The 19,382-nt window shown below is 39.2% G+C and overlaps 1 protein-coding gene across 1 annotated transcript in view; it reads left to right on the top strand.

Annotated features, from left to right (window-relative positions):
- The window catches only part of TMOD3 (tropomodulin 3), a 65,295-nt gene that overhangs the window by 12,757 nt on the left and 33,156 nt on the right, over window positions 1-19,382 (top strand). Inside the window, exons 2-3 of the mRNA XM_037143039.2 lie at window positions 11,244-11,436; window positions 16,022-16,178. Of these exons, the coding sequence (XP_036998934.2) occupies window positions 11,311-11,436; window positions 16,022-16,178 (283 nt within the window). The 5' untranslated portion in view covers window positions 11,244-11,310. The remainder of the gene's footprint in view (window positions 1-11,243; window positions 11,437-16,021; window positions 16,179-19,382) is intronic.

Here is a 19,382-nt window from a genome sequence, read left to right as displayed (position 1 = left end):
GTAAGTCTTCATATTAAAAATATTCTCTCTGACATTTTCCACATCTTGTGGGCTTATTTTGGTGGTTTAGATTAGTTCTTATAATCCCTTAGAGCACTTTCTTCCATGTTTTACCAAAACCTTTTTCAAAGTCTATAGAATATTAGGACAGCTTTCATACAAAATATTTGATGCCTTATTAACTGTAAGTAATCAGATCTGCAAGCATTGCCAGCTCCAGTCATGCACATCTTCATCTACACACATGCTGTTCAGTGTAGTTGCTCCCTCCCAGGGTAGTTTCCTCATTTGGAGGTATGTTTTTTCAAATAAACAAATTTTCAGTTGAATAATGGTGCCGGTCTTAATCTTTATTGTGATACAGATGTTGACATATAGAATTGCTATGGGGTAGGGTTCTGCAAACGCTCAGTGTAAAAGGGAGGTGGAGAAAGGGGGGGCATCCCAGTGGTGGATTCTGTCCTGGACGCCATGCAGGCTGGTTTCTCATGATGGAAGGTGGTGGGAGAAGGTCTGAGGGAGAATCAGATTTACTTTCACTCTGCACCCAGCTTTTATGGTCACCACTTTTGTAAATTGAGAGAAAGTTTTTCAAAAGAAAATTGAAAAGCATTAATAAGTTTGTTCTTAACATTTAACATTAAGTCTGCAGTTCAGTATTTGTAGTCTCTGTGCCCTGTTTATGCCATATCTTTGATTCTTGTGCTCTCTCATTCCCATGGTTCCTTTCCTCTCTGCTTGCCCTACCCCTCCAGGCCAGTGCCTCCCCTCCCCCAGAGCAGTACATTAAGTGAAAGAGGCACTTAATAGATGTATACAAATATACATACATATATTGATTTCAAGGTGGGGAATTTGGTAAGTTTGAAAAGGACGAGTTTTTTAGAATTAAGGAAAAAATCTGGTCTGAAGCCCAGGAAATTCACATGAGATGAAACTTACCAGTTACCTTTCTTCACTGTGTAAAGTTCAGCTTGCTTTTAACATGGTTTCTTTTAGACCTAGCCTCGTTTATTTTAGGACTTTGTGTTTAGTCCAGTGCTTACGAATGTAGTGGATTAAGAAAATTTGCAAGAGGAAGAATGAGTCATAGCGGTACTTCCCTTTGGGAGAGAAAGAAAGAAAACCCTCAGATTAGTCTCCATTATATACTTGGAATGGGTTCAGCATTTTGCTTGATGGCTGAGCAATGATAAGCTTTCCTTGCAAGTCACCTCATAGCATATTTGGTTTTGTCCACAGTATAGAAGGCTCTTTTAGGTTAACCAGCAGACATAAAGAGTTCTGTAACCTTATTACCCAGGAGATTTCATTCATATGATGTCATGTCTATTTTAAGATTTTTTTTTTTTGCTTGTAACAACTTTTAGAAAAGCTTCAGCATTTCCTAATGTACTCAGTCTATTAAACAAATAAGCGAAAGAAAGAAAAAAAGGAGAAGATTGAAAAACATTTGGTACTGAGAAACTGGGTGTGTTAAGGGTGTGGCTCTTGCGCATTTGTCTTTGGTATGCACAGACTGGGCTCCTCTCTGACCTTACCTTGTGTCTCTGATGCTGCAACTCCACCAAGAAGAATAAAAAGAGAAGTCAGCTAGGACTAGGAGCTGCTGTGGCCGCTTTGGACCAGAAAAGAAAGTGGGGTACTCATAGGGGAGCCACAAAGTCTCTCAGTACAGTCTTATTGAAAGAGTGGTTTTGAAGTGGTATGAATAACATGTTAACTGTTTTCTTGTAATAGTCACAGATATGATCTGGCAGCTTTCCACCTAAAGGTTGTCCTCGTTGCCCTGGCCAGGTGGCTTAGTTGGTTGGGGAGCATCATCCCTGCACCAAAAGGTTGTGGGTTAGATCCCCAGTTGGGGCGCACACAGGAAGCAGCTGATGTCTGTCTGTCTGTCTGTCTGTCTGTCTGTCTCTCTTTGTCTCTCAAATAAGCATATCCTTGGGTGAGGATTTTTTGTAATTGTTTTTTAAGGTTGCCCTCAGTAACTTGCATCCAATTAAACCTCTTCTTTGTCTGGGCCCTAATCGAGTTCCTCTGGCCTGCCCTGAGACTTCAGACTCTGTTTTCCTATATATGCTTCGGGGATCTATAGATCTCAGCTTTTTAAAAATTTAAGATGTTGTCAATAGCAATAGCAGGAAAGCAGGGCCACTTAGCTAATCTTATACATGGGTTGGTTAGTTTCCATGAAGCCTTTACACAGTATAATCAACCACCATTTTCTCGAATTCTGCATGCAAAGCAGCTACCTCACTCATGCCCACATTTGGATCAACCATAGCATCCCAAGAACTCCACAAAACTCACTATTTAATGTACTGTCTTTTAAGCTTCATTGTGTGGAAGAGCCAGTGAACCAAACAGGAGAATAGGTTTAGTATTTAATTTATTTCCTTTAAAAATGGTCTTTACTATAAAAGTAGCACATATTATATACAACTAAAATAAAATGTTTTTTATTTTTTAGAAGTAAATACTGTGGACATAGTGCTTTGGGTGAGGTGGACACAGAGTACATTTTTTGGTAATAATTAGTGTTATCTAGAATCATAAACTTATAAAAAGGAAATGACCTTATGAGACTTAGAACTCCCTTGCACTTGAGGAATCTGCTACAAACTATCACTGACAGATACTCATACTCTTTAACAGAGCCAGGGATAGACAGACGACTCTCTTTACTCCAGCCTTCTGCGACCAAGAATGTTTCTCAAACCAGCAGAGATGAAACTCAAGCCTAACATTAAAGGGGAGTATTTAGGTGCTTTTAAATGTTAAAATTTCCGGGCAGAGGTCACTTATTTTTAACTTCTTTCCAGATTAATTCTGAAACCAGATCCAAACCAAAAAAAAAAAGGAATGTCAATTTGAAATTTTTAACTAAAGCAAATTGAAGCAGATACTTAAGAAGTTATTGGATGGTGAACCATTACCAGTTCAAAAGATTACATGGATATTTATCTAGAGGGGATATTTTGATTCTAACTACTATTATTTAACATATATCAACATGAAATACTTTCATTTAAAGATAAACTCCCGTAATCACTAAAAGTCTTATTTGCCATGAAAGGGTAATGAGACCTCCAGCCACCAGTCTCTGAAACAGAAAGACAAAGGGAGAGCCATGCTAGTTAGGCACAGCCTCTCCAAGCAAGGATGACCGATTCCTCACACAGGGTTTTTGGGAAGCGTGGAATTCCCCAACTGGCAAATTTTTCAAAGCCATAGTGACACCACTGTAGAAGCATGATTATTTGGGTGAGTCTTTTGATTGGTTGGCTAACACTTAAGAGTAGTGTTTACTGAAGTGAATCTCTCTGTAATTGACTGACTATGGAAGTGAGAAGCTGAAGGTGATTAATTCCCTTACAAAGCAAAATAAATTGTTGATTTGGGGGGGGGTTGTGGGTTGTTTTTTTTTTTTGATGACTTGTTAAAATGGCTGCAGAAAAATCCTTTTCTATGTTCGTGGGAACTTTAATTTTCAACCTTAAATACATATAATTAATTGTGCAATGCAAACATATGCAGCAGGTCCTAAATAACGTTTTGTTCAACAGTGTTTCCTTTATAACATTGAGAGGGTAATGTAAGAACTTAACTCTTCTTGTTTATATCAATTATCCTGCTGGTAAAATTGGTTTCGTTATCTGTATTTTTGCCTAAAGTCGCAGAACTTATTGATGACATTAAGTGGAGACTTAGTGTATTTAAAAAAATTTTGAGGTACACTTCCAGAGTAAAGGGAGAAAATCATAAGTGACCAGCTTAATAAATGTACTTATGTATATACTTGTGTATTACAACCCAATTCACAGCACATTTTCATCACCCCAGGATGTTCTCTAATGTTCCTGTCTTATCAATACCTCCTAATAGCTATTTCCCATGGGTTAGTTTTGCCTGTTGAATTTTATGTGCATAAAAGCATGTAGCATGCATTCTTTTATGTCTAGCTTTTTATATTCCTTTCAACATAATGCATGAGATTCATTCATGTCTTTGCACTTACCAGTAGTTGCTCTTTATCTCTATTTATTACTGTTCCACAGTTCCTTTGTGTATTCTGTAATGAACATTTTAGTCATTCTCAGTTTGAGGATATTATGAATAAAGCTGCAGTGAACACTTTTTACATCTTATTTTATTAGCATAAATAAGCATTTCTCTTGGGTGTATAGCTAGGAGTGAAATTGGTGTGTCATTATGGTATGATGTATAGTTGTTTAGTTTTAGTACATACTGCCAAATAGTTTTCCGGTGTTTGAATCAATTTGCACTTCACCAGCAATTTATGAGTTTCGGTTGCTCCTCATCCTTGTCAACACTTCAGCTAGGCCTTAAAGAATGTGTAGGGGTTTGATTGAGGGCAGAGGTAGATGAGAAAGAATGCCTTCGGTTCAGAGAGAGGGAACAAAAATAAAGGCATAGGAGACCTAAAGAATTCGTATTTGGAGCATAGGCCATGTGGCTGGGGAATGACTGGAGATAATATTGGAAAGCTGGCCAGGACCAGGATGTGAACTTTATATTTTATGCTGAGGAACTTGAACTTTATCTTGTATGTCAGAGGTTCGCAAATTTTTTTCTACAAAGGGTCAGATAGGGAATGTTTTAGGTTTTGCAGGCTACCTGTCTCTGTTTCATTTATTTAACTTTGTCATTGTAGCAAAAAGCAGCTATGGACAATGCATGTGACTGTTACAGTAAAACGTTATTTACAGAAACAGGTAGCAGGCAGACTTTTGCCCACTGACATTATCATTTGCCTAACACTGCTGTAGGTAATAATGAGTCCTTTTTTAAAAATTGTTTTTCAAGTACAGTTTTCTCCATTCCTCCCCCACCCAACCCATCCCCACCTCCCGCTCTTGATCTTAACCCCTTTGTCTTCATCCATGTGTCCTTTATACATGTGGTAATATGAGTCTTATATAAGGTTTCTGAATCAGAGAACAGCGTCATGTGGGTTCACTAAAGAGGGAACAGAGAAAGGTCTGAGGACCCTGAGCCTGCCCTCTTGAAGTAGTGATGAAATGGAGGTAACACCTCATGAAATGAGAGAATATATCTCTGAATTATGTAATTCCAGTTGTGTGGTTTTTTTTTTTAATATAGTCAGTGTCAAGACCTTACTCTTCCTAAAAAATATGAAAGTGGAAGAAAATAGGTGGAGATCCAACAGTACAACAGGGTTGTCCAACCTTTTGGTGTCTCTGGGCCACACTGGAAGACAGAGTTGTCTCGGGCCACACATTGAATACACCAAACACTAGCTCACACTGATGAGCAAAAAAAAAAAAAAAGGTTTTAAGTAAATTTACGATTTTGTATTGGTCCTCATTCATAGTTATCCTGGGCCCCATGTGGCCAGGAGGCCACAGGTTGCACACCCCTAGTAGGATGTGGTTTTAATTTTTTAAATTATTCAACTAGAAAGCTGAATGTCTCCGTGAAATGAACTGATGAAAATCCATCTGAAAATTGGCAGGTCCTGGAAGTCTAGTGTGAAAAATAAGTAGAACTCTAGAGATAAGTAATACTTAAAAAGGAAGTTGGTTAATGGGATGAAGAGTTTTTGCCCAGAATGTTCCAGGAGTTTCCCGCTGTTCCTGAGTATAGCCTCTACTAACTAAAGTCAGGTGGAGCAGTGGCAGAAGCCTCTGTAGACTTTGGGGGCTGATTTTTTAGTCTGTGAGTAGGACTAGATAGGCTGCCACAAGAGTGTGAACCTAGTTGTCAGAGTTGGCATGGTGTAAGCTTTCTAGAGCAGTGGATCTCACAGTGCTCTTCGGACCTGGGCCGCTTGGGAGTGTGTCGGAAATGCAGGTCCTCAACCCTGCCGCAGACCCCTTGGTTAGGAGAATGGGGGTGGGGCCAGGAATCTGCGTCTCAACAGGCCTCTGCAGGGACTTCCAAAACTTGAAAACTGCTACTCCAAAAAATGAATAAGGAGGAAGAATTAAACAGTCTGAACAAAACAGAATTTCAGACTTAAAAATTTTCTACTTCCTGACTTACCTGGCAAAACTTTTTGCTTATGTACAAACTTCTTGCATATATATATATATATATACATATTTTAAGTAACTGTGAGAATACAATACTTAAACTACTCCTGTGATATGTAAATTATGTTTGTTACTTTTTATTTAATTGTATTTTACATTAGCTTGGCGATCTTAAAAAGTTCCTGTAGACACAGAATAGATTTTAAATACTTTTCTAGCACATAGGATTCACTTCTTCATCGTTCAGAATTTGTTCCCCTTCCAGTAGACAGATGGCAGAGCACAAGTAAGCAAGGACAGGTTCTCCCTAGGACAGAAAGCAAAGCAAAGCACTGTTTCCAGAGTTTCCCTTCCTGAGGAGTTTCTGAGCTGCTCCTGCTAGGAACGTTTTCAGTACATAGATAGACATCACTCAGTAGAGGAGGAGAGTGGAGAGGGAAGCTGCAATCAAGTTAGAGAATCTGAGAGTGTGAGACCTGATGCGAGCATGCTACCGTTAAGTTTGCATTGACTTTAGATGGGATGAGCACCAGTCGTTTGCTTTGGATTGAAGCTTCTGGGAAACTCTAGTGTATTATCTGGAATTTCTTGCCCCTTGGCAAAATTTCATTATATGAAACTGAAATGGCATTCTACTTCTTCGTGAAGAAAAAAAACAAGCCAATTCCTTAAAAACTAAATAAAAAACACTTAAAAACATTTTCATAAAAAGCTAAGTAAGAGTTGAAAGAAAATGAAAAAGGTTTTTTAAATATATAACTGATGAAGATTAGTATCCAGAATATAAAAGAGCATCTGTTTTTTTAAAAAAGGTAAACAATAATAAAAAAATGGGCAACAGATTCTTCACAGAGTAAGGAACACCATTAGCCAATGAAGGAACAGATGAAAAGATGCTCAGCCTTGTAATTCAGCAAAATGCAAATTAAAACAACAGTGAAATAAAACTTCACATTCACCAGAAAGGCCAAAAGAGGAAAAAAAAACCTGTTAATACCATCGATTACAAAGGATGAACAACCTGAATTGTCAGGTACTGAGTCTTCTAAGACTGTAAGTAGGTATAACCACTTTGAAAATAGTTTGCTATTACCTAGTAGTAAAGTAGAGTACAATTATACCCTTTGAGTAACTTTGAGAAACTGTTGCATGTGTATATCAGAAAATAAATAATAAGAATTTTTTATAGCAGAAAAATAGAGGGAAGGAAAACTACAAAAACCTCAAATATTCATGTATACTATGAGTACTATACTAACTGAATACTATATAGAAATGAAAATGAAAGAAGTATACCTTCAGGCATCAACTCAAAATAAGTAAAAAAAGCAAGTCCCAGAAGGATACATACTATATGAGCCCATGTGTAGAAAGTACAAAAAAAGAAAAGGGTAAAACTAAAACTATTAAGGATATGTACACTTAAGGCAAAACTGTAGGGGAAAGCCAGAGAGTAAGTAATTCAAAATTCAGTACAATGGCTGCTAGTTTAGGGTATGGAAATGCTCCTGGCAAAGGGAATGTGAGGGCACTAACAATGTTCCCTTTCTGAAGAAGGGCAGTCAGTTACATGCATAGGCATTCATTTTATTTTTTAAGCAATAGTGCATAAAGGTGCTCTGTGTGACAGATTTTACTTTGGGTTAAAGAATGATCTATTAGGGTAAACTATTTTATTCTCTCCAAGGAATGTCAGGTTTCTCACCTATAGACCCTGGCTGGCATGCATATATGTATAAATTTCAAAATACATTTAATATATATAAAATGCTTACTTTGTGTATTTTGTATGTGTGTACACAGACCTTTTTCTGGTTCACAGGCCAGTGCTCAATCCACAGAGCCACGCCAGCCAGGACTATTTATTACCATTTTATTGTTCATACTTTTGATCTTCTTTTTCTTAAGTAAGTCCCTTTAGCATTTCATATAATAATGGTTTGGTGATGGTGAACTCCTTTTGTTTTTTCTTGTCTGGGAAGCTCTTTATCTGCCCTTCAATTCTAAATGATGGCTTTGCTGGGTAGAGCAATCTTAGATGTAGGTCCCTGCTTTTCATGACTTTGAATATTTCTCACCAGTCCCTTCTAGCCTGCAACGATTCTGTTGCAAAATCAGCTGACAGTCTTATAGGAGCTCCCCTGTAGGTAACTAACTTTTCTTGATGCTTGTAAGATTCTCTTTTTATCTTTAATCTTTGGCGTTTTAACTACGATGTATCTTGGAGTGGACCTCTTTGCAACCATCTTGTTGGGACTCTCTGTTTCCTGGACTTGCATGTCTATCTCCTTCACCAAATCAGGGGATTTTTCTTTCATTATTTTTTCAAATAGATTTCTAAATTTTTGCTCTTTCTCTCCTCCTTCTGGCACCCCTGTGATGTGAATGTTGAAACCCTTGAAGTTGTCCCAAAGGCTGCTTACCCTGTCCTCATTATTTTGGATTATTTTTTCTTCTTGTTCTGATGGGTTGTTTTCTGCTTTCTTTATACTGCAAATCATTGATTTGATTCTTAGCTTCATCCATTCTACTGTTGTTTCCCTGTAAATTTTTCTTTAAGTAGTTAATCTTTTGTTTCTGATTGGTCCTTTTTATGCTGTTGAGATCCTCACTAAGTTCCTTAAAAATCCTCATAACCAGTGTTTTGAGTTCTGCATTTGATAGCTTACTTATCTCTATTTCATTTAACTCTTTTTCTGCCGTTTTGATCAGTTCTTTCATTTGGGCCATGTTTCTTTGACTCTTAATTTTGGCAGCCTCACTGTGTTGGTTTCTGTGTATTAGGTAGAGCTGCTATGACTCCCTGTCTTGGTAGTGTGGCCTATTGTAGTAGGTGTCCTGTAGGGTCCAGTAGCACAACCTCCCCTCTCACCCAAGCTGAGTACTTGAGATGTGCCCTTTGTGTGGGCTGAGTACACCCTCCCCTTGTAGTTAAGCCTTGATTGCTGCTGATGGCAGATCAATGAGAGGGATTTACCCAAGCCAGTCAGTTGCACTGATTGACTGTGACAACTTACCACCAACCTCTGCCTGCTGTGGAGGGTCAGCTGTGCAAGGGCAGGAGGATGGTGGTGCTCTGACGTGCTCTGTAGTTGTCCACTGGATGTGCAGGCTCTGGAGGTTTCTAGGTAGTGCAGGACAAGGTCAGCCCCCACCTGTATTTTGCCCATGATCACCCTTCCTGAGCTATAAAGGAATCTGAGATGGCTGCTCCCTGTCTTGGCTTGGAGATTTTCAGGAGAAGCCAAGTTGTTAATATAGGCTGGCTGCTGCTAGTGCTGTGCCTGGGTCCACTTAGCAAGAAGTGTGGCGACTCTCTGAAGCCGGCTCTTTCTTTTTGAGAAGATTTAGGAAGTTATGAAGCATGAGCCAAGACCAGCCATTGGTATGGAAAAGTTAGTTAACAGTTTGCCTGATCCCATGAGGTGGGTGGGATCTCCAGGATGGGGCCAACAGGTTAGCCAGGTTGATGGAGTCTCAGGTTATGGTACCCGCCTGCCAGGTCTGTGGCTCTCTGGAGCTAGGGCTCAGAAAAGGGACAAGAGCTGCTTCCCTCCTTTCTGTTTGCAAGAAAGCTGTCCCCTGGCTCTCACCTTGGTGCCAGATACTTCAGTTCCTCCGTGTATGTCACTGGTGCCTTTCAAGCTGCTTACCCTAGTGCTAGAGCCAGAGGGAGTGAGTCTGAGTGAGTGAGTCTGCGTGTGGGTTCTTTAAGAGGAACTGCTTGGGACTCCAGAAGTTTCTTCCACCAACTCAGTCCCTGCTGGTTTTTGCAACCAGAAGTTGTGGGGACTTATCTTCCTGGCACTGGAACTCTAGGCTAGGGGGCTTGGTGTGGGGCTGGGAGTCCTCATTCCCAAGATATCCCTCCCAAATTTTTATCCACCATGTGTGAGTGAGGGACCAGACTGTTTTGTGTCTGCCCCTCCTACCAGTCTGGATGGATGTGGTTTCATTAGTTTCATAGTGGTCAGACTTCCATTCAACTCCATTTCTGACATTTCTGAGTGATATGTTTTCTATATTTTTGTTGTAATTTTGTTGTGGTTGTGCAAGGAGGTGAGCCATGTCTGTCTACATTGCCACTTGAAGTCCTCTCCAAGACTACTTTTAAACCTCCACTTTGTGGAGGTTTACCAAACTTAGTAAGCTTATAGAAGTACTTTACTTTGGCGTCACACTTTTTGTGGGACGGATTTTAGGTACCCTTTCCTAAAGGTACTCTGTAGAGCAGGACCCTGTAGAGCAGTCCTGTGGTGACTGAAGGGCGGTGCTTACTGAGTCACCTCACGGCTCTCTGGGAGTGGCCTGGGCCCTCCTAGTGGGGAAACGGTGAAGGTCCTTTTCTGTAATCAGAGTCTTCTGACCACCCTTGCTAATTAGTGGATGAGTAGCTCAGCATGGCTTTGATGGTTTTGCATATTTTACAGAAACAATTCCAGAATACTGTGTTGTTTCCTTTAAAAGTTCCTATAGGCCCCAGCTGGTGTGGCTTTGTGGCTTTGCTGGCCTGTGAACCAAAAGGTCACTGGTTGGATTCCCAGTGAGGGTGCATGCCTGGGTTGCAGGCCAGGTCCCCAGTGGGGGGGGGGGGGTGCAAGAGGCAACCAGTCAGTATATTTCTCCACATTGATGTCTCTCTCCTCTCTCTCCCTCCCTTCCCCTCTCTCTAAACATAAATAAATAATTTTAAAATAAAATTTTCTTTAAATTTTTTAAAATGCACATTTAAAGAAATGTTTTTTCCCCAATGGCAAGATGCTGCTTGTCTCATGGTGAGTGCATTAGTATCCCCGCTATATTAATAATGAGTCAGAAATAATGTTCTTCTTGTAAAACAGCTAGTTGTACCTTAAACATATTGTGCTTAAGCAAAGTATTTTGGTAGCATTCATTTGAAAGCTATTGATGGGAAAAAATGTATTTTAGCATGAATTATAACTTCTTTCCCCCAAAACTCAGTTATCGGAAAATCTAAATTCTATCAAGTAGACATTTTTATGGGTTTTAATTTTATTCTCCCCCTCCCTCTTTCTTTCCAGTCTATTTTTGTTGTTAACGAAAGACAAAAGTTAAAGGCAATGAATGATTTATAGAAAAGGGTGGTGTATGATACATGGTCAAAGAATATATGACCTGTGGAAATTAAACTTCACTTAAACTAATAATAGATCTAAGTGGGTAGAGATGGTATTTAAACGTCTTTGTTTCTTCTCTCCATAGATTTAAGAAAAAGGAGAAATCACTTCTAACTTTATTGAATAGTAATAGCTAAGTGACACTGGAAACAATGGCGTTACCATTCCGGAAGGACTTAGAAAAGTACAAGGACCTGGATGAAGATGAGCTCCTTGAGAACCTTTCAGAAACAGAACTGAAACAGCTGGAAACTGTTCTGGATGATCTTGACCCTGAGGTAAGTGCTACTAATGAAGAAAAACAAAATAATTTTTAAACCCTTTAAACTAAGTAGCTGCCTTTGATCAGGTAGCTTTTCTGGGACCTTTCATCAGCACCTCTTTATTCAAATGAACTTTTTGCCTCCTCCCTAGTTCCTCACTTCTAATTCCACATCTTTGACGTGACTGTTCCAAACTGCTTTCTGCAACACCCTTATTTTCAAACTTCTGAAATTTTCTGTACTGTAAGAAATAGTTTCTCTCTGGGCAGGGAAGAAGGCTTTTGGTAAAATGCAGCTCATGGTTAGTTCCTTGATGTATTCCAACTTCTGTGCCTTTTCAGAGTTTATCTATTCCAGATGGCTACAGTGCAGTGTCTCTGGAAGGTTCTTTATGACTTGGAATCTAACTGGTACCTTTCTGAAAGATGCTGATCAAACAGTAATTTTCTAGTCATTGGTAGACTAGATCTACATGAACTCTCAGGATTACTACAATCCATGTGAGCAGGCCTTAAATATACATATGTTTTGATTTGCAAAGTGGATGTTGTTTGTCTTATAAATTACACAGGCTAAGGTAGAGACCCTTGACCTTTGAATTGTTATTCCTTGGTATGCATTGGGGGAGAAGTGAGGCAGTGAGGAGAGAACTCTAACGTTTTGGCTACGGTCACCGGAAGGTAATAGTTAGTAGGCTTCTTTTCTTTACCGAGTTTCTTTATGCCAAGACATTGTTTGTAGTGCCTTTTAGGATTGAAGTAGAGTTTGTTTTATAAAATTGTTCTTGTTACTACCACCTTTGTTTCTTGCTGGGATGTTTTTTAATATTTATTGAGAATACAGTTGTATTCTCAGCATTACTTCAGCACTTGGGTAAGTACAGTACCACAGATCCAATTCCTTAACCATACTTGCTATTATAAAGAAAAGTTTCCAGTACATGTAAATCTGGGGGAATACTTAGAGTAACAATGCTGTTTTTATCATGTGTCAGCATTATCTTCTACATGCAGTTCAACCTGTTAGATCTATTTAGATCAAATGGTAGAAACAAAACAGTTCGTCTAGTCCAGGGTTTCTCAACCTTAGCACTATTGGCATTTGGACTGGATAATTCTTATTGTGGGGGCTGCCCAGTACATTGTAGGGTGTCTGGCAGCATCCCTGGCCTCTACTCACCTCTACAAGCAATAACATACCCCCTCTGTTTTAAAATGCACCTGGGATTTTGTTTTAATCAGGTGTGTAGCAAGATGATAGACAGGGAGACCACTGCCTTGCAAGAAGAGTTTATTACAATAGAATAACAATAAAAAATATTTTTTAAAAAAGAAATGCTTTATAAAGTAAAACAATTTTTTCAAAATAAAATACTTTAAGTATTGTTTGTTTTAAAAACCAGAGTTTATTATTTACAATTCCCAATAGCACGAGCCACAAGAACCATGTGGTTCAGGGCCACATGGGGCAGCACCCAGGTTGGTCGGGAGCTAGGAATGAGCATGGCTGTGAACCTTTATTATGGTTTATAGGAGAAGTAGTGGTGGGTGGGGCAGGCGGGTAGGTAGAGTTTGAGCAAGTTTAGGACTAGGTGGTTTGAATAAATGCAGCGAGCTCTGGGCTACAAGAGTGGTCTCTAGTTGTTCAGTACCTGGCCGTGGGTGATTTGGGGCAGGGAAATACTGGTTTGGTATTTGGTATTTGGTATGGGAGGTAGAGGAGGTGCTGGGGGTACAGGCTCTGGATTGGTTGGTTTTCACACGAAAGGCATACTACTCTTAGGAATTAGCCAGCTCAGGAGAGTGCAGGCTTTTCAGGGTTAGCAAGACCCCCAAGATGTCACAGCATTATAAAATAAAAAACATTGTGTTTTGACAACCAAAAATATTTTCAGACATTGCCAATTATCCCTTGGGGGACGAAACTACCACTGGTGGAGAAACATTGATCTAGAACTTGCCCTCTGTTTACAGATGGAAAACAAGGGACTTGCCTCAGTTACTACAATTAGCAAAAGAACTGAGACTGGGTTCCTTACTGCCTGATTGATCCCTAGCAGAGTCTAGTGATCTATCTGTTAAACTAAGCGAGTCCCCTTTAACTCACGTTCTGTGCTGTATATCTAAAAGCTGATTGTTTAGATTTTCTTATTTGCAAATATGTGGCCTGCTTTTTGTATGGGAAGACTTGAGTTTTAATCTCTGCATATATTTTGTAAATTCCCCAACCCTAGTTGCAACTCCCCCAACTTCAAATACTGTTAGTTGAAACTAGAACAGTGATGTTTACTGACAGCCACTTGTTGGGTGAAGTGTTTGGAAAGAGTGCCATTGAGGACCAGGTAAGAAAAGAAGAGGGCAAAGGCGGTAGCAGTTACTTCAGCCAGAGAAACACCACTGTAACTTACAAAGTCTCAGAAGGTAGATAAGAGCAGAAAGAATAAGGTTAGGTGTGATGCCTTGTTACATTTTTGAAGGCTGTGTAATGTTTAGTAGCAGTCATATTAATGATAGTTTTATCTTTTTAAAAAAGGAATTATGATTCATTAACTTAAAGTATACTTCTAATACAGCTTTTTATGGGTTTTAAGCATCGAAAACCAGTTAGCTATCATATATTTTGTGGTCTAAGATTGTATTTAAGGAGCCAGGATTCTAGCTGGCATATTGATTAAAACTCGTAAGTTTCACATGGACTTAAGCAGGTGGGTGGAATAAAGCTGTTCTTTATCACTAGCACCATAAAATGGCTGTATGTACATGAATGCCTTTTTGATGGCTAGAAGAAATAACTTTTATTAATTTGTCTTAATGAGCAATTTTCTTTAGAAGTATTCTCAACTGTTTATTCAATAAATATCCGGGTAGGAGAGATGTGGCCTGTAGATATTAAGTACTGCTGAGGCTTAGGGATAGGAGTGAGCAAAACAAATGTGGTCTTTGTCCTCAGGATGCAGGCTGTAGGAGTGGAGGGAGTTAGTCATTAATCAAATAATCATGCCATATTGATATAAGAGCATATAATGGGAAGTTAGGAAAATCTTCCTTTGGGGGTAATGGAGCTACAGTCTGAAAAATGAGTAGCAAGTAAGGATGGACAGGGCATTCTGGAGAAGACCTTGTGGTAGAAGGAAGTATATGGCCCATGAAGGGGGGAAACAAGGTCTAGTGTGGCTAGATCAGAGAGGGTGTGAGATAGGTTAAGATAACCTTGTGGGGTGGCAGGGAGAGGCGAAGAGTATCCTGAACTGATTCTGGGAAACCAGGGCTAATGCGATAATCCTTCCTAGCTTGGATCGTAGTTTAGACCAAAGTACTGGTATTTGAAATGGAGAAAATTAAACAGACTAGTGAGATTTTTAGGAAGTAAAAATGGATAGCACTTGATGGTTGTTTGGAAATTGATTCCTCCCATGTAGCTCATCTGGATATCAAAGTCTAAGAGTAGAAATCTTGTCTTCCTTTCGTATGTTCCCATAGACAGTTTTGTGGTACAAAAACAACTTGGTGTGGGGTTGGGGACAGACTTCCTTTGTGTTTCATCTTTGTAGGTGAGCTTTCTGTGTAATGCACGCCATTACATGAGAACAGAGCGGTGAATTGTATGAAAACTATGATGGACCTCAGCAAATGGCCAGTTAGAGTGCTGTATTTTCTAGTTATAAAATGAATATTTGTTATTATCATTATCCATATAAGATCACCTTTCATAAAAGCCATAAGATGCAGCCCCATTGCCAATACTGAGAGGTGTTGCAAAACAGGGTTGGCTCTTTGGTGCGACTTTTGGCTTCCTCCCATTTTCAAAGCAAAGGAATACCCCAGGAATAGTGAGACAAGGCAGGGTCACCTCTTTGACTTCTGACAAACAGAAGGGTGGAGCTCACATTGTCTAGTCACCATTTACTATTCCTGGGTTGGTGAAAAATCCGAGCAGAGAATACAGGAGACAGCTTGAATCCATCGTCTCACCCTCCTCCATGCTCAGTCACTGCCTGCACTCGGAAAGACTGTAGCCATGGGGAAGCCCAGGGACTTAACTCTCGGCCGTGAGTATCTCCGGGTGCCTTGTGCGCAGTAGATGCTGCAGATACATCCTAGTGGTGATAATACATGCACATACATACACATAGAGTTGTTGAACTTGTGGTGTTGTGTTTAATCTCCTGTACCCTGATATGTGGTATACGTGTTTTTATCATAAGGAAGTCTTCACCCTGAAATTAAAGTCATTGTTAAGGAGGACTGTGATATGTATAGTCATTTAACATCCTTTATTACTATTATTAAGCATTAAAAAACTACCTTTTATTACTGCCTGAGGACATTTTAAAAGTAAAAGGGTGTTCTGCTAGTAGAAGAATATTATCTAAAGAAATGTATTTGTACCTATTTCAATAATAATATAGGTGAATACTACCTAATTAAAGAAAAAAAGAACTTGGGAACACTTGCACATTGCAGCCGTAAATCCTGTAGTGAAATGTTTAATGCCTCCATCACATTCTAATCTGTGATTCTTTCTTATTTGAGTAATGTATGTAAGCATATAGCATTGACATTCTTGGTGGTCATAACGGTTGATTCATTCTGTTTGGCAGAATGCCCTTCTGCCCGCAGGGTTCCGGCAGAAGAACCAGACCTCGAAGCCCGCCACGGGGCCGTTTGATAGAGAGCATCTGCTGTCATATCTGGAGAAGGAGGCTCTGGAGTATAAGGACCGGGAAGACTACGTGCCCTACACTGGAGAAAAAAAAGGTAAATACAGAATTTTGACATCATTATTCACTAGCACTTGATTTTTCTTAAGTAGGTCTGGAGAAAATAATATTTTTAGAAGTATATCATTGATAACCTTAAAGAATGATGATGTTGACTTAAATTGTTAGGTAATTTGGGCATTTTATTTACATTTTTCATCAACTTGGCTAGTAAATTCCTTCCCAATTATTTGTTAGGTTTTATTACACAGTGATTTTATATAACACTCTTTAGTTCTCTTTTGTGGCATTTACTGAAAGTGTACTGAGGTACACTTTAAATTGTAAATCCATAGTAAATTATAGAATGGAAATGATATCAAAGTGCTACTCTCTTTTAACGCCTGTCTTTACAGTGGAATGCCATAAAATAATTCAGGCCCTCTTTTCAAAGACCTTTGGTAAAGGATATTCTGCAGCCTTCCTTAGTAATGTATAGTTATAATTGTCAATACTGTGTAATCATTACTTTCAGAAAACTTTTCTAGTCCAAGTCCTTCCAGTTGCAGATTTTGACTTTAGGTAGTTTCAGTGGAGCCTGAGTACCACTCTGTTTTTAAAAGTAACACTTAACATGACATGGCTTAAGTTTTTCAGCTTTTGGCATGGGTTGGCCTGAGAAACCAGATTCTGCTTGCACTCTTGTTCAGGGTACTGCGCGTGGGCACTGGGGGGTGGTGTGAGCAGTCGTAGAGCTGAAGATCAGCTCTCTCTGGCACTGTTGTCACATCTGCCTCCTTGGTGGTCTGGGCAGGAAGCACGAGTAGAACAACAGTGCTTTCTCATAGTGAGGCGTTAGCTTTGTATTTGTGAAGTAGGCTCTTCTCATGAATTTGGCCACAATTCTGTCATGGCTTCCCCTTAGCTGTAAGGGCAGCTGAAAATTTTATTTTAGCATTCCAGCCTCTGTAGGAGAGGAAGACTAGTAATCAGCTTTTGAGTAGGTATTCATAAGGTCTACATCGGGCCTTTTAAAAATTATCCCCAACCCCTCTGCTCTTTCTGTATACCCCCCTCCCCATTTCTAGTTGAGAATCACTCCCTTAGCTACTTGGCATTAGTCATCGTTCTCCAGAGAAACAAAAAGGGTGTGTGTGTGCGCGCGCGCGCGTGTGTGTGTAAGTATAAGTGTAAAGCGAGAGAGGGAGAGTTATTTTAAGAAATTGGCTTATGTGATTGTGGAGGCTTAGTAAGTCTAACATGTGTAAGGGTAGGCCAGTAGGCTAGAGACCTAGGGAAGAGTAGCATTTTGAGTCCAGAGACTGTCTGCTGGCAGAATTCCTTCTTGCTTAGGGGATAGGAGTCTTTGTTCTATTAAGGCCTTTAGCTGATTGGATGAGGCCCACCACATTATAGCTTTACTTGAAGTTCAATGACTTCAATGTTAATCTCATCCAAAAACACCTTCATAGGAACAAACAATATTTTACCATATCTGGACACCATGCTCAGCCACATTAGCACATAAGATTAACGATCTGTTACAGGTGCTAATGTCATGTTCCTCATGTGTTTGGGGCCAGAAAAAGATTTGAAAATCAGTGCTTAGTTTTGAAGTGTGGAGAAACCATGCAAAAACATGAGTTCTTTTGTATTTGTCATGGAAAAGGCTGCTGGCTATATTTTCATCTGCACAGCCGTACCTATAACACTATAATTTTAATTCTGTTTATATAGAACATAATTTTATGATAATTATTGATTACTTTTTACTACTATGTGTGTTTCAGATGAACTCTGGTTATACTTAGGAAGAAAAATGGAGAAAATATTAGAGGGAGAGATGTGAGAAAACAGGGAGAGATGTGACAAAAAGATTGCAGGGAAAAATATGGAATTTGAGGACAAGAAGAGAAAATAAGATATGTGAAAGAATTGCATTTGTCCTAAGCTGACCCAGGAAGCTTCCCAGTATGCTCTTGTTTCATAACCCTGTTCCCTAGGGAAGGATCGTGAAGGATTAGAGGAGGTAGAGAATTGTAGAAAATAAGAAAATGTCAGAATTGAGAAGTTACAGAGGTGAGGAATGTGGGTGACAGTCAGGATATCCTTAACTATAGACCGACTGTTTTTGTTTCCTTCTTTCTCACTTCAGGTTTTAGCCATCTAAAACCTAAAAGAGACAAATGGAAGTAATTGAAATAAAGAGCAAGTAATTTTGCATTCACAATCAGTAGGTTTTGTTGGGTTTTTTTAAATATATTCAGTATTTTTACTGCTACTTATAGCTACAGTTGTCTGTTAAATACTGTTTATGGGTAACTATAATGTGGCGATTAAGACCGGGGCATTTTTTAAATAATGAACATTTTATTGAAGTATAACATGTTAAGGAATGTGCACAGAAGGATACAGATTCATGAGTTTGGTAGTGAACACACCTATATAATCAAGGCATTATCAGCATCTCTAAAAGATCCCTTTATGGGGAGGATGTGGGGGGAGGGGTGTGCAAGGTGGAGGGGAATGGAGGTGTGGGAATGGGACAACTGTAATGGCAAATCAATAAAATATATTTAAAAAAAGAAAAAGATCTCTTTATACTTACTCCAGTCTCTTTTTTTCTTCTTGTCAAAGGTGTAACCACCATTACAGCTTCTAATACAATAGATCACTTACGCCTGGTTTGAAATTCATGTAAATGAAATCATACATTTGGTTATCTGCCTTGCCTACTTTATAAAGTTTTTTGAGAACCAAATTTGTTAAAAGGTACAGTGAAATAACTAAAAATTCTTTACAGTGTAATCATTGTAAAAAGATCATATGGTGATGTCATAACCAAATAAGAGATTTCCGTTCTGTCTAGAGGAGTTGTACAGAACCAGAGAGATGAGTTTTGAGTTTCAGCAATGCATCTGATCGAAGCAAACACTACCACCCTAGACTGGGTGGCATTAAGATTTGTGAAAAGCCATGTTACAGTGCTCTATACGTGCTGAAGAAGGAAATAAGAAATGTGAAAGAATGACATTTGTCTTAAGCTAACCCAGGAAGCTTCCCAGTTTGCTCTTGTTTTTTAACCCCATTGACAGCGTCAAATTCATCTTCAGTGTTGGGAACTTTGGTTGTAGAACTCTCCTTTGAAATATAGCTAAAAGCCAGCTCTAATCTTCTCAAATTCACCCTAGGCACTCATCTTTAAATTAGTTAGTCTTGGTTATCATTAGTCATTAATAGGCCTTCCTTTATTTGGTCCTTA

This window comes from Artibeus jamaicensis, unplaced genomic scaffold (genome assembly GCF_021234435.1).
Source record: "Artibeus jamaicensis isolate MK-2021 breed Jamaican fruit bat unplaced genomic scaffold, CSHL_Jam_final contig_548, whole genome shotgun sequence".
Classification (NCBI taxonomy): domain Eukaryota; kingdom Metazoa; phylum Chordata; class Mammalia; order Chiroptera; family Phyllostomidae; genus Artibeus; species Artibeus jamaicensis.
This window is presented reverse-complemented; position numbering and strand designations above follow the sequence as displayed.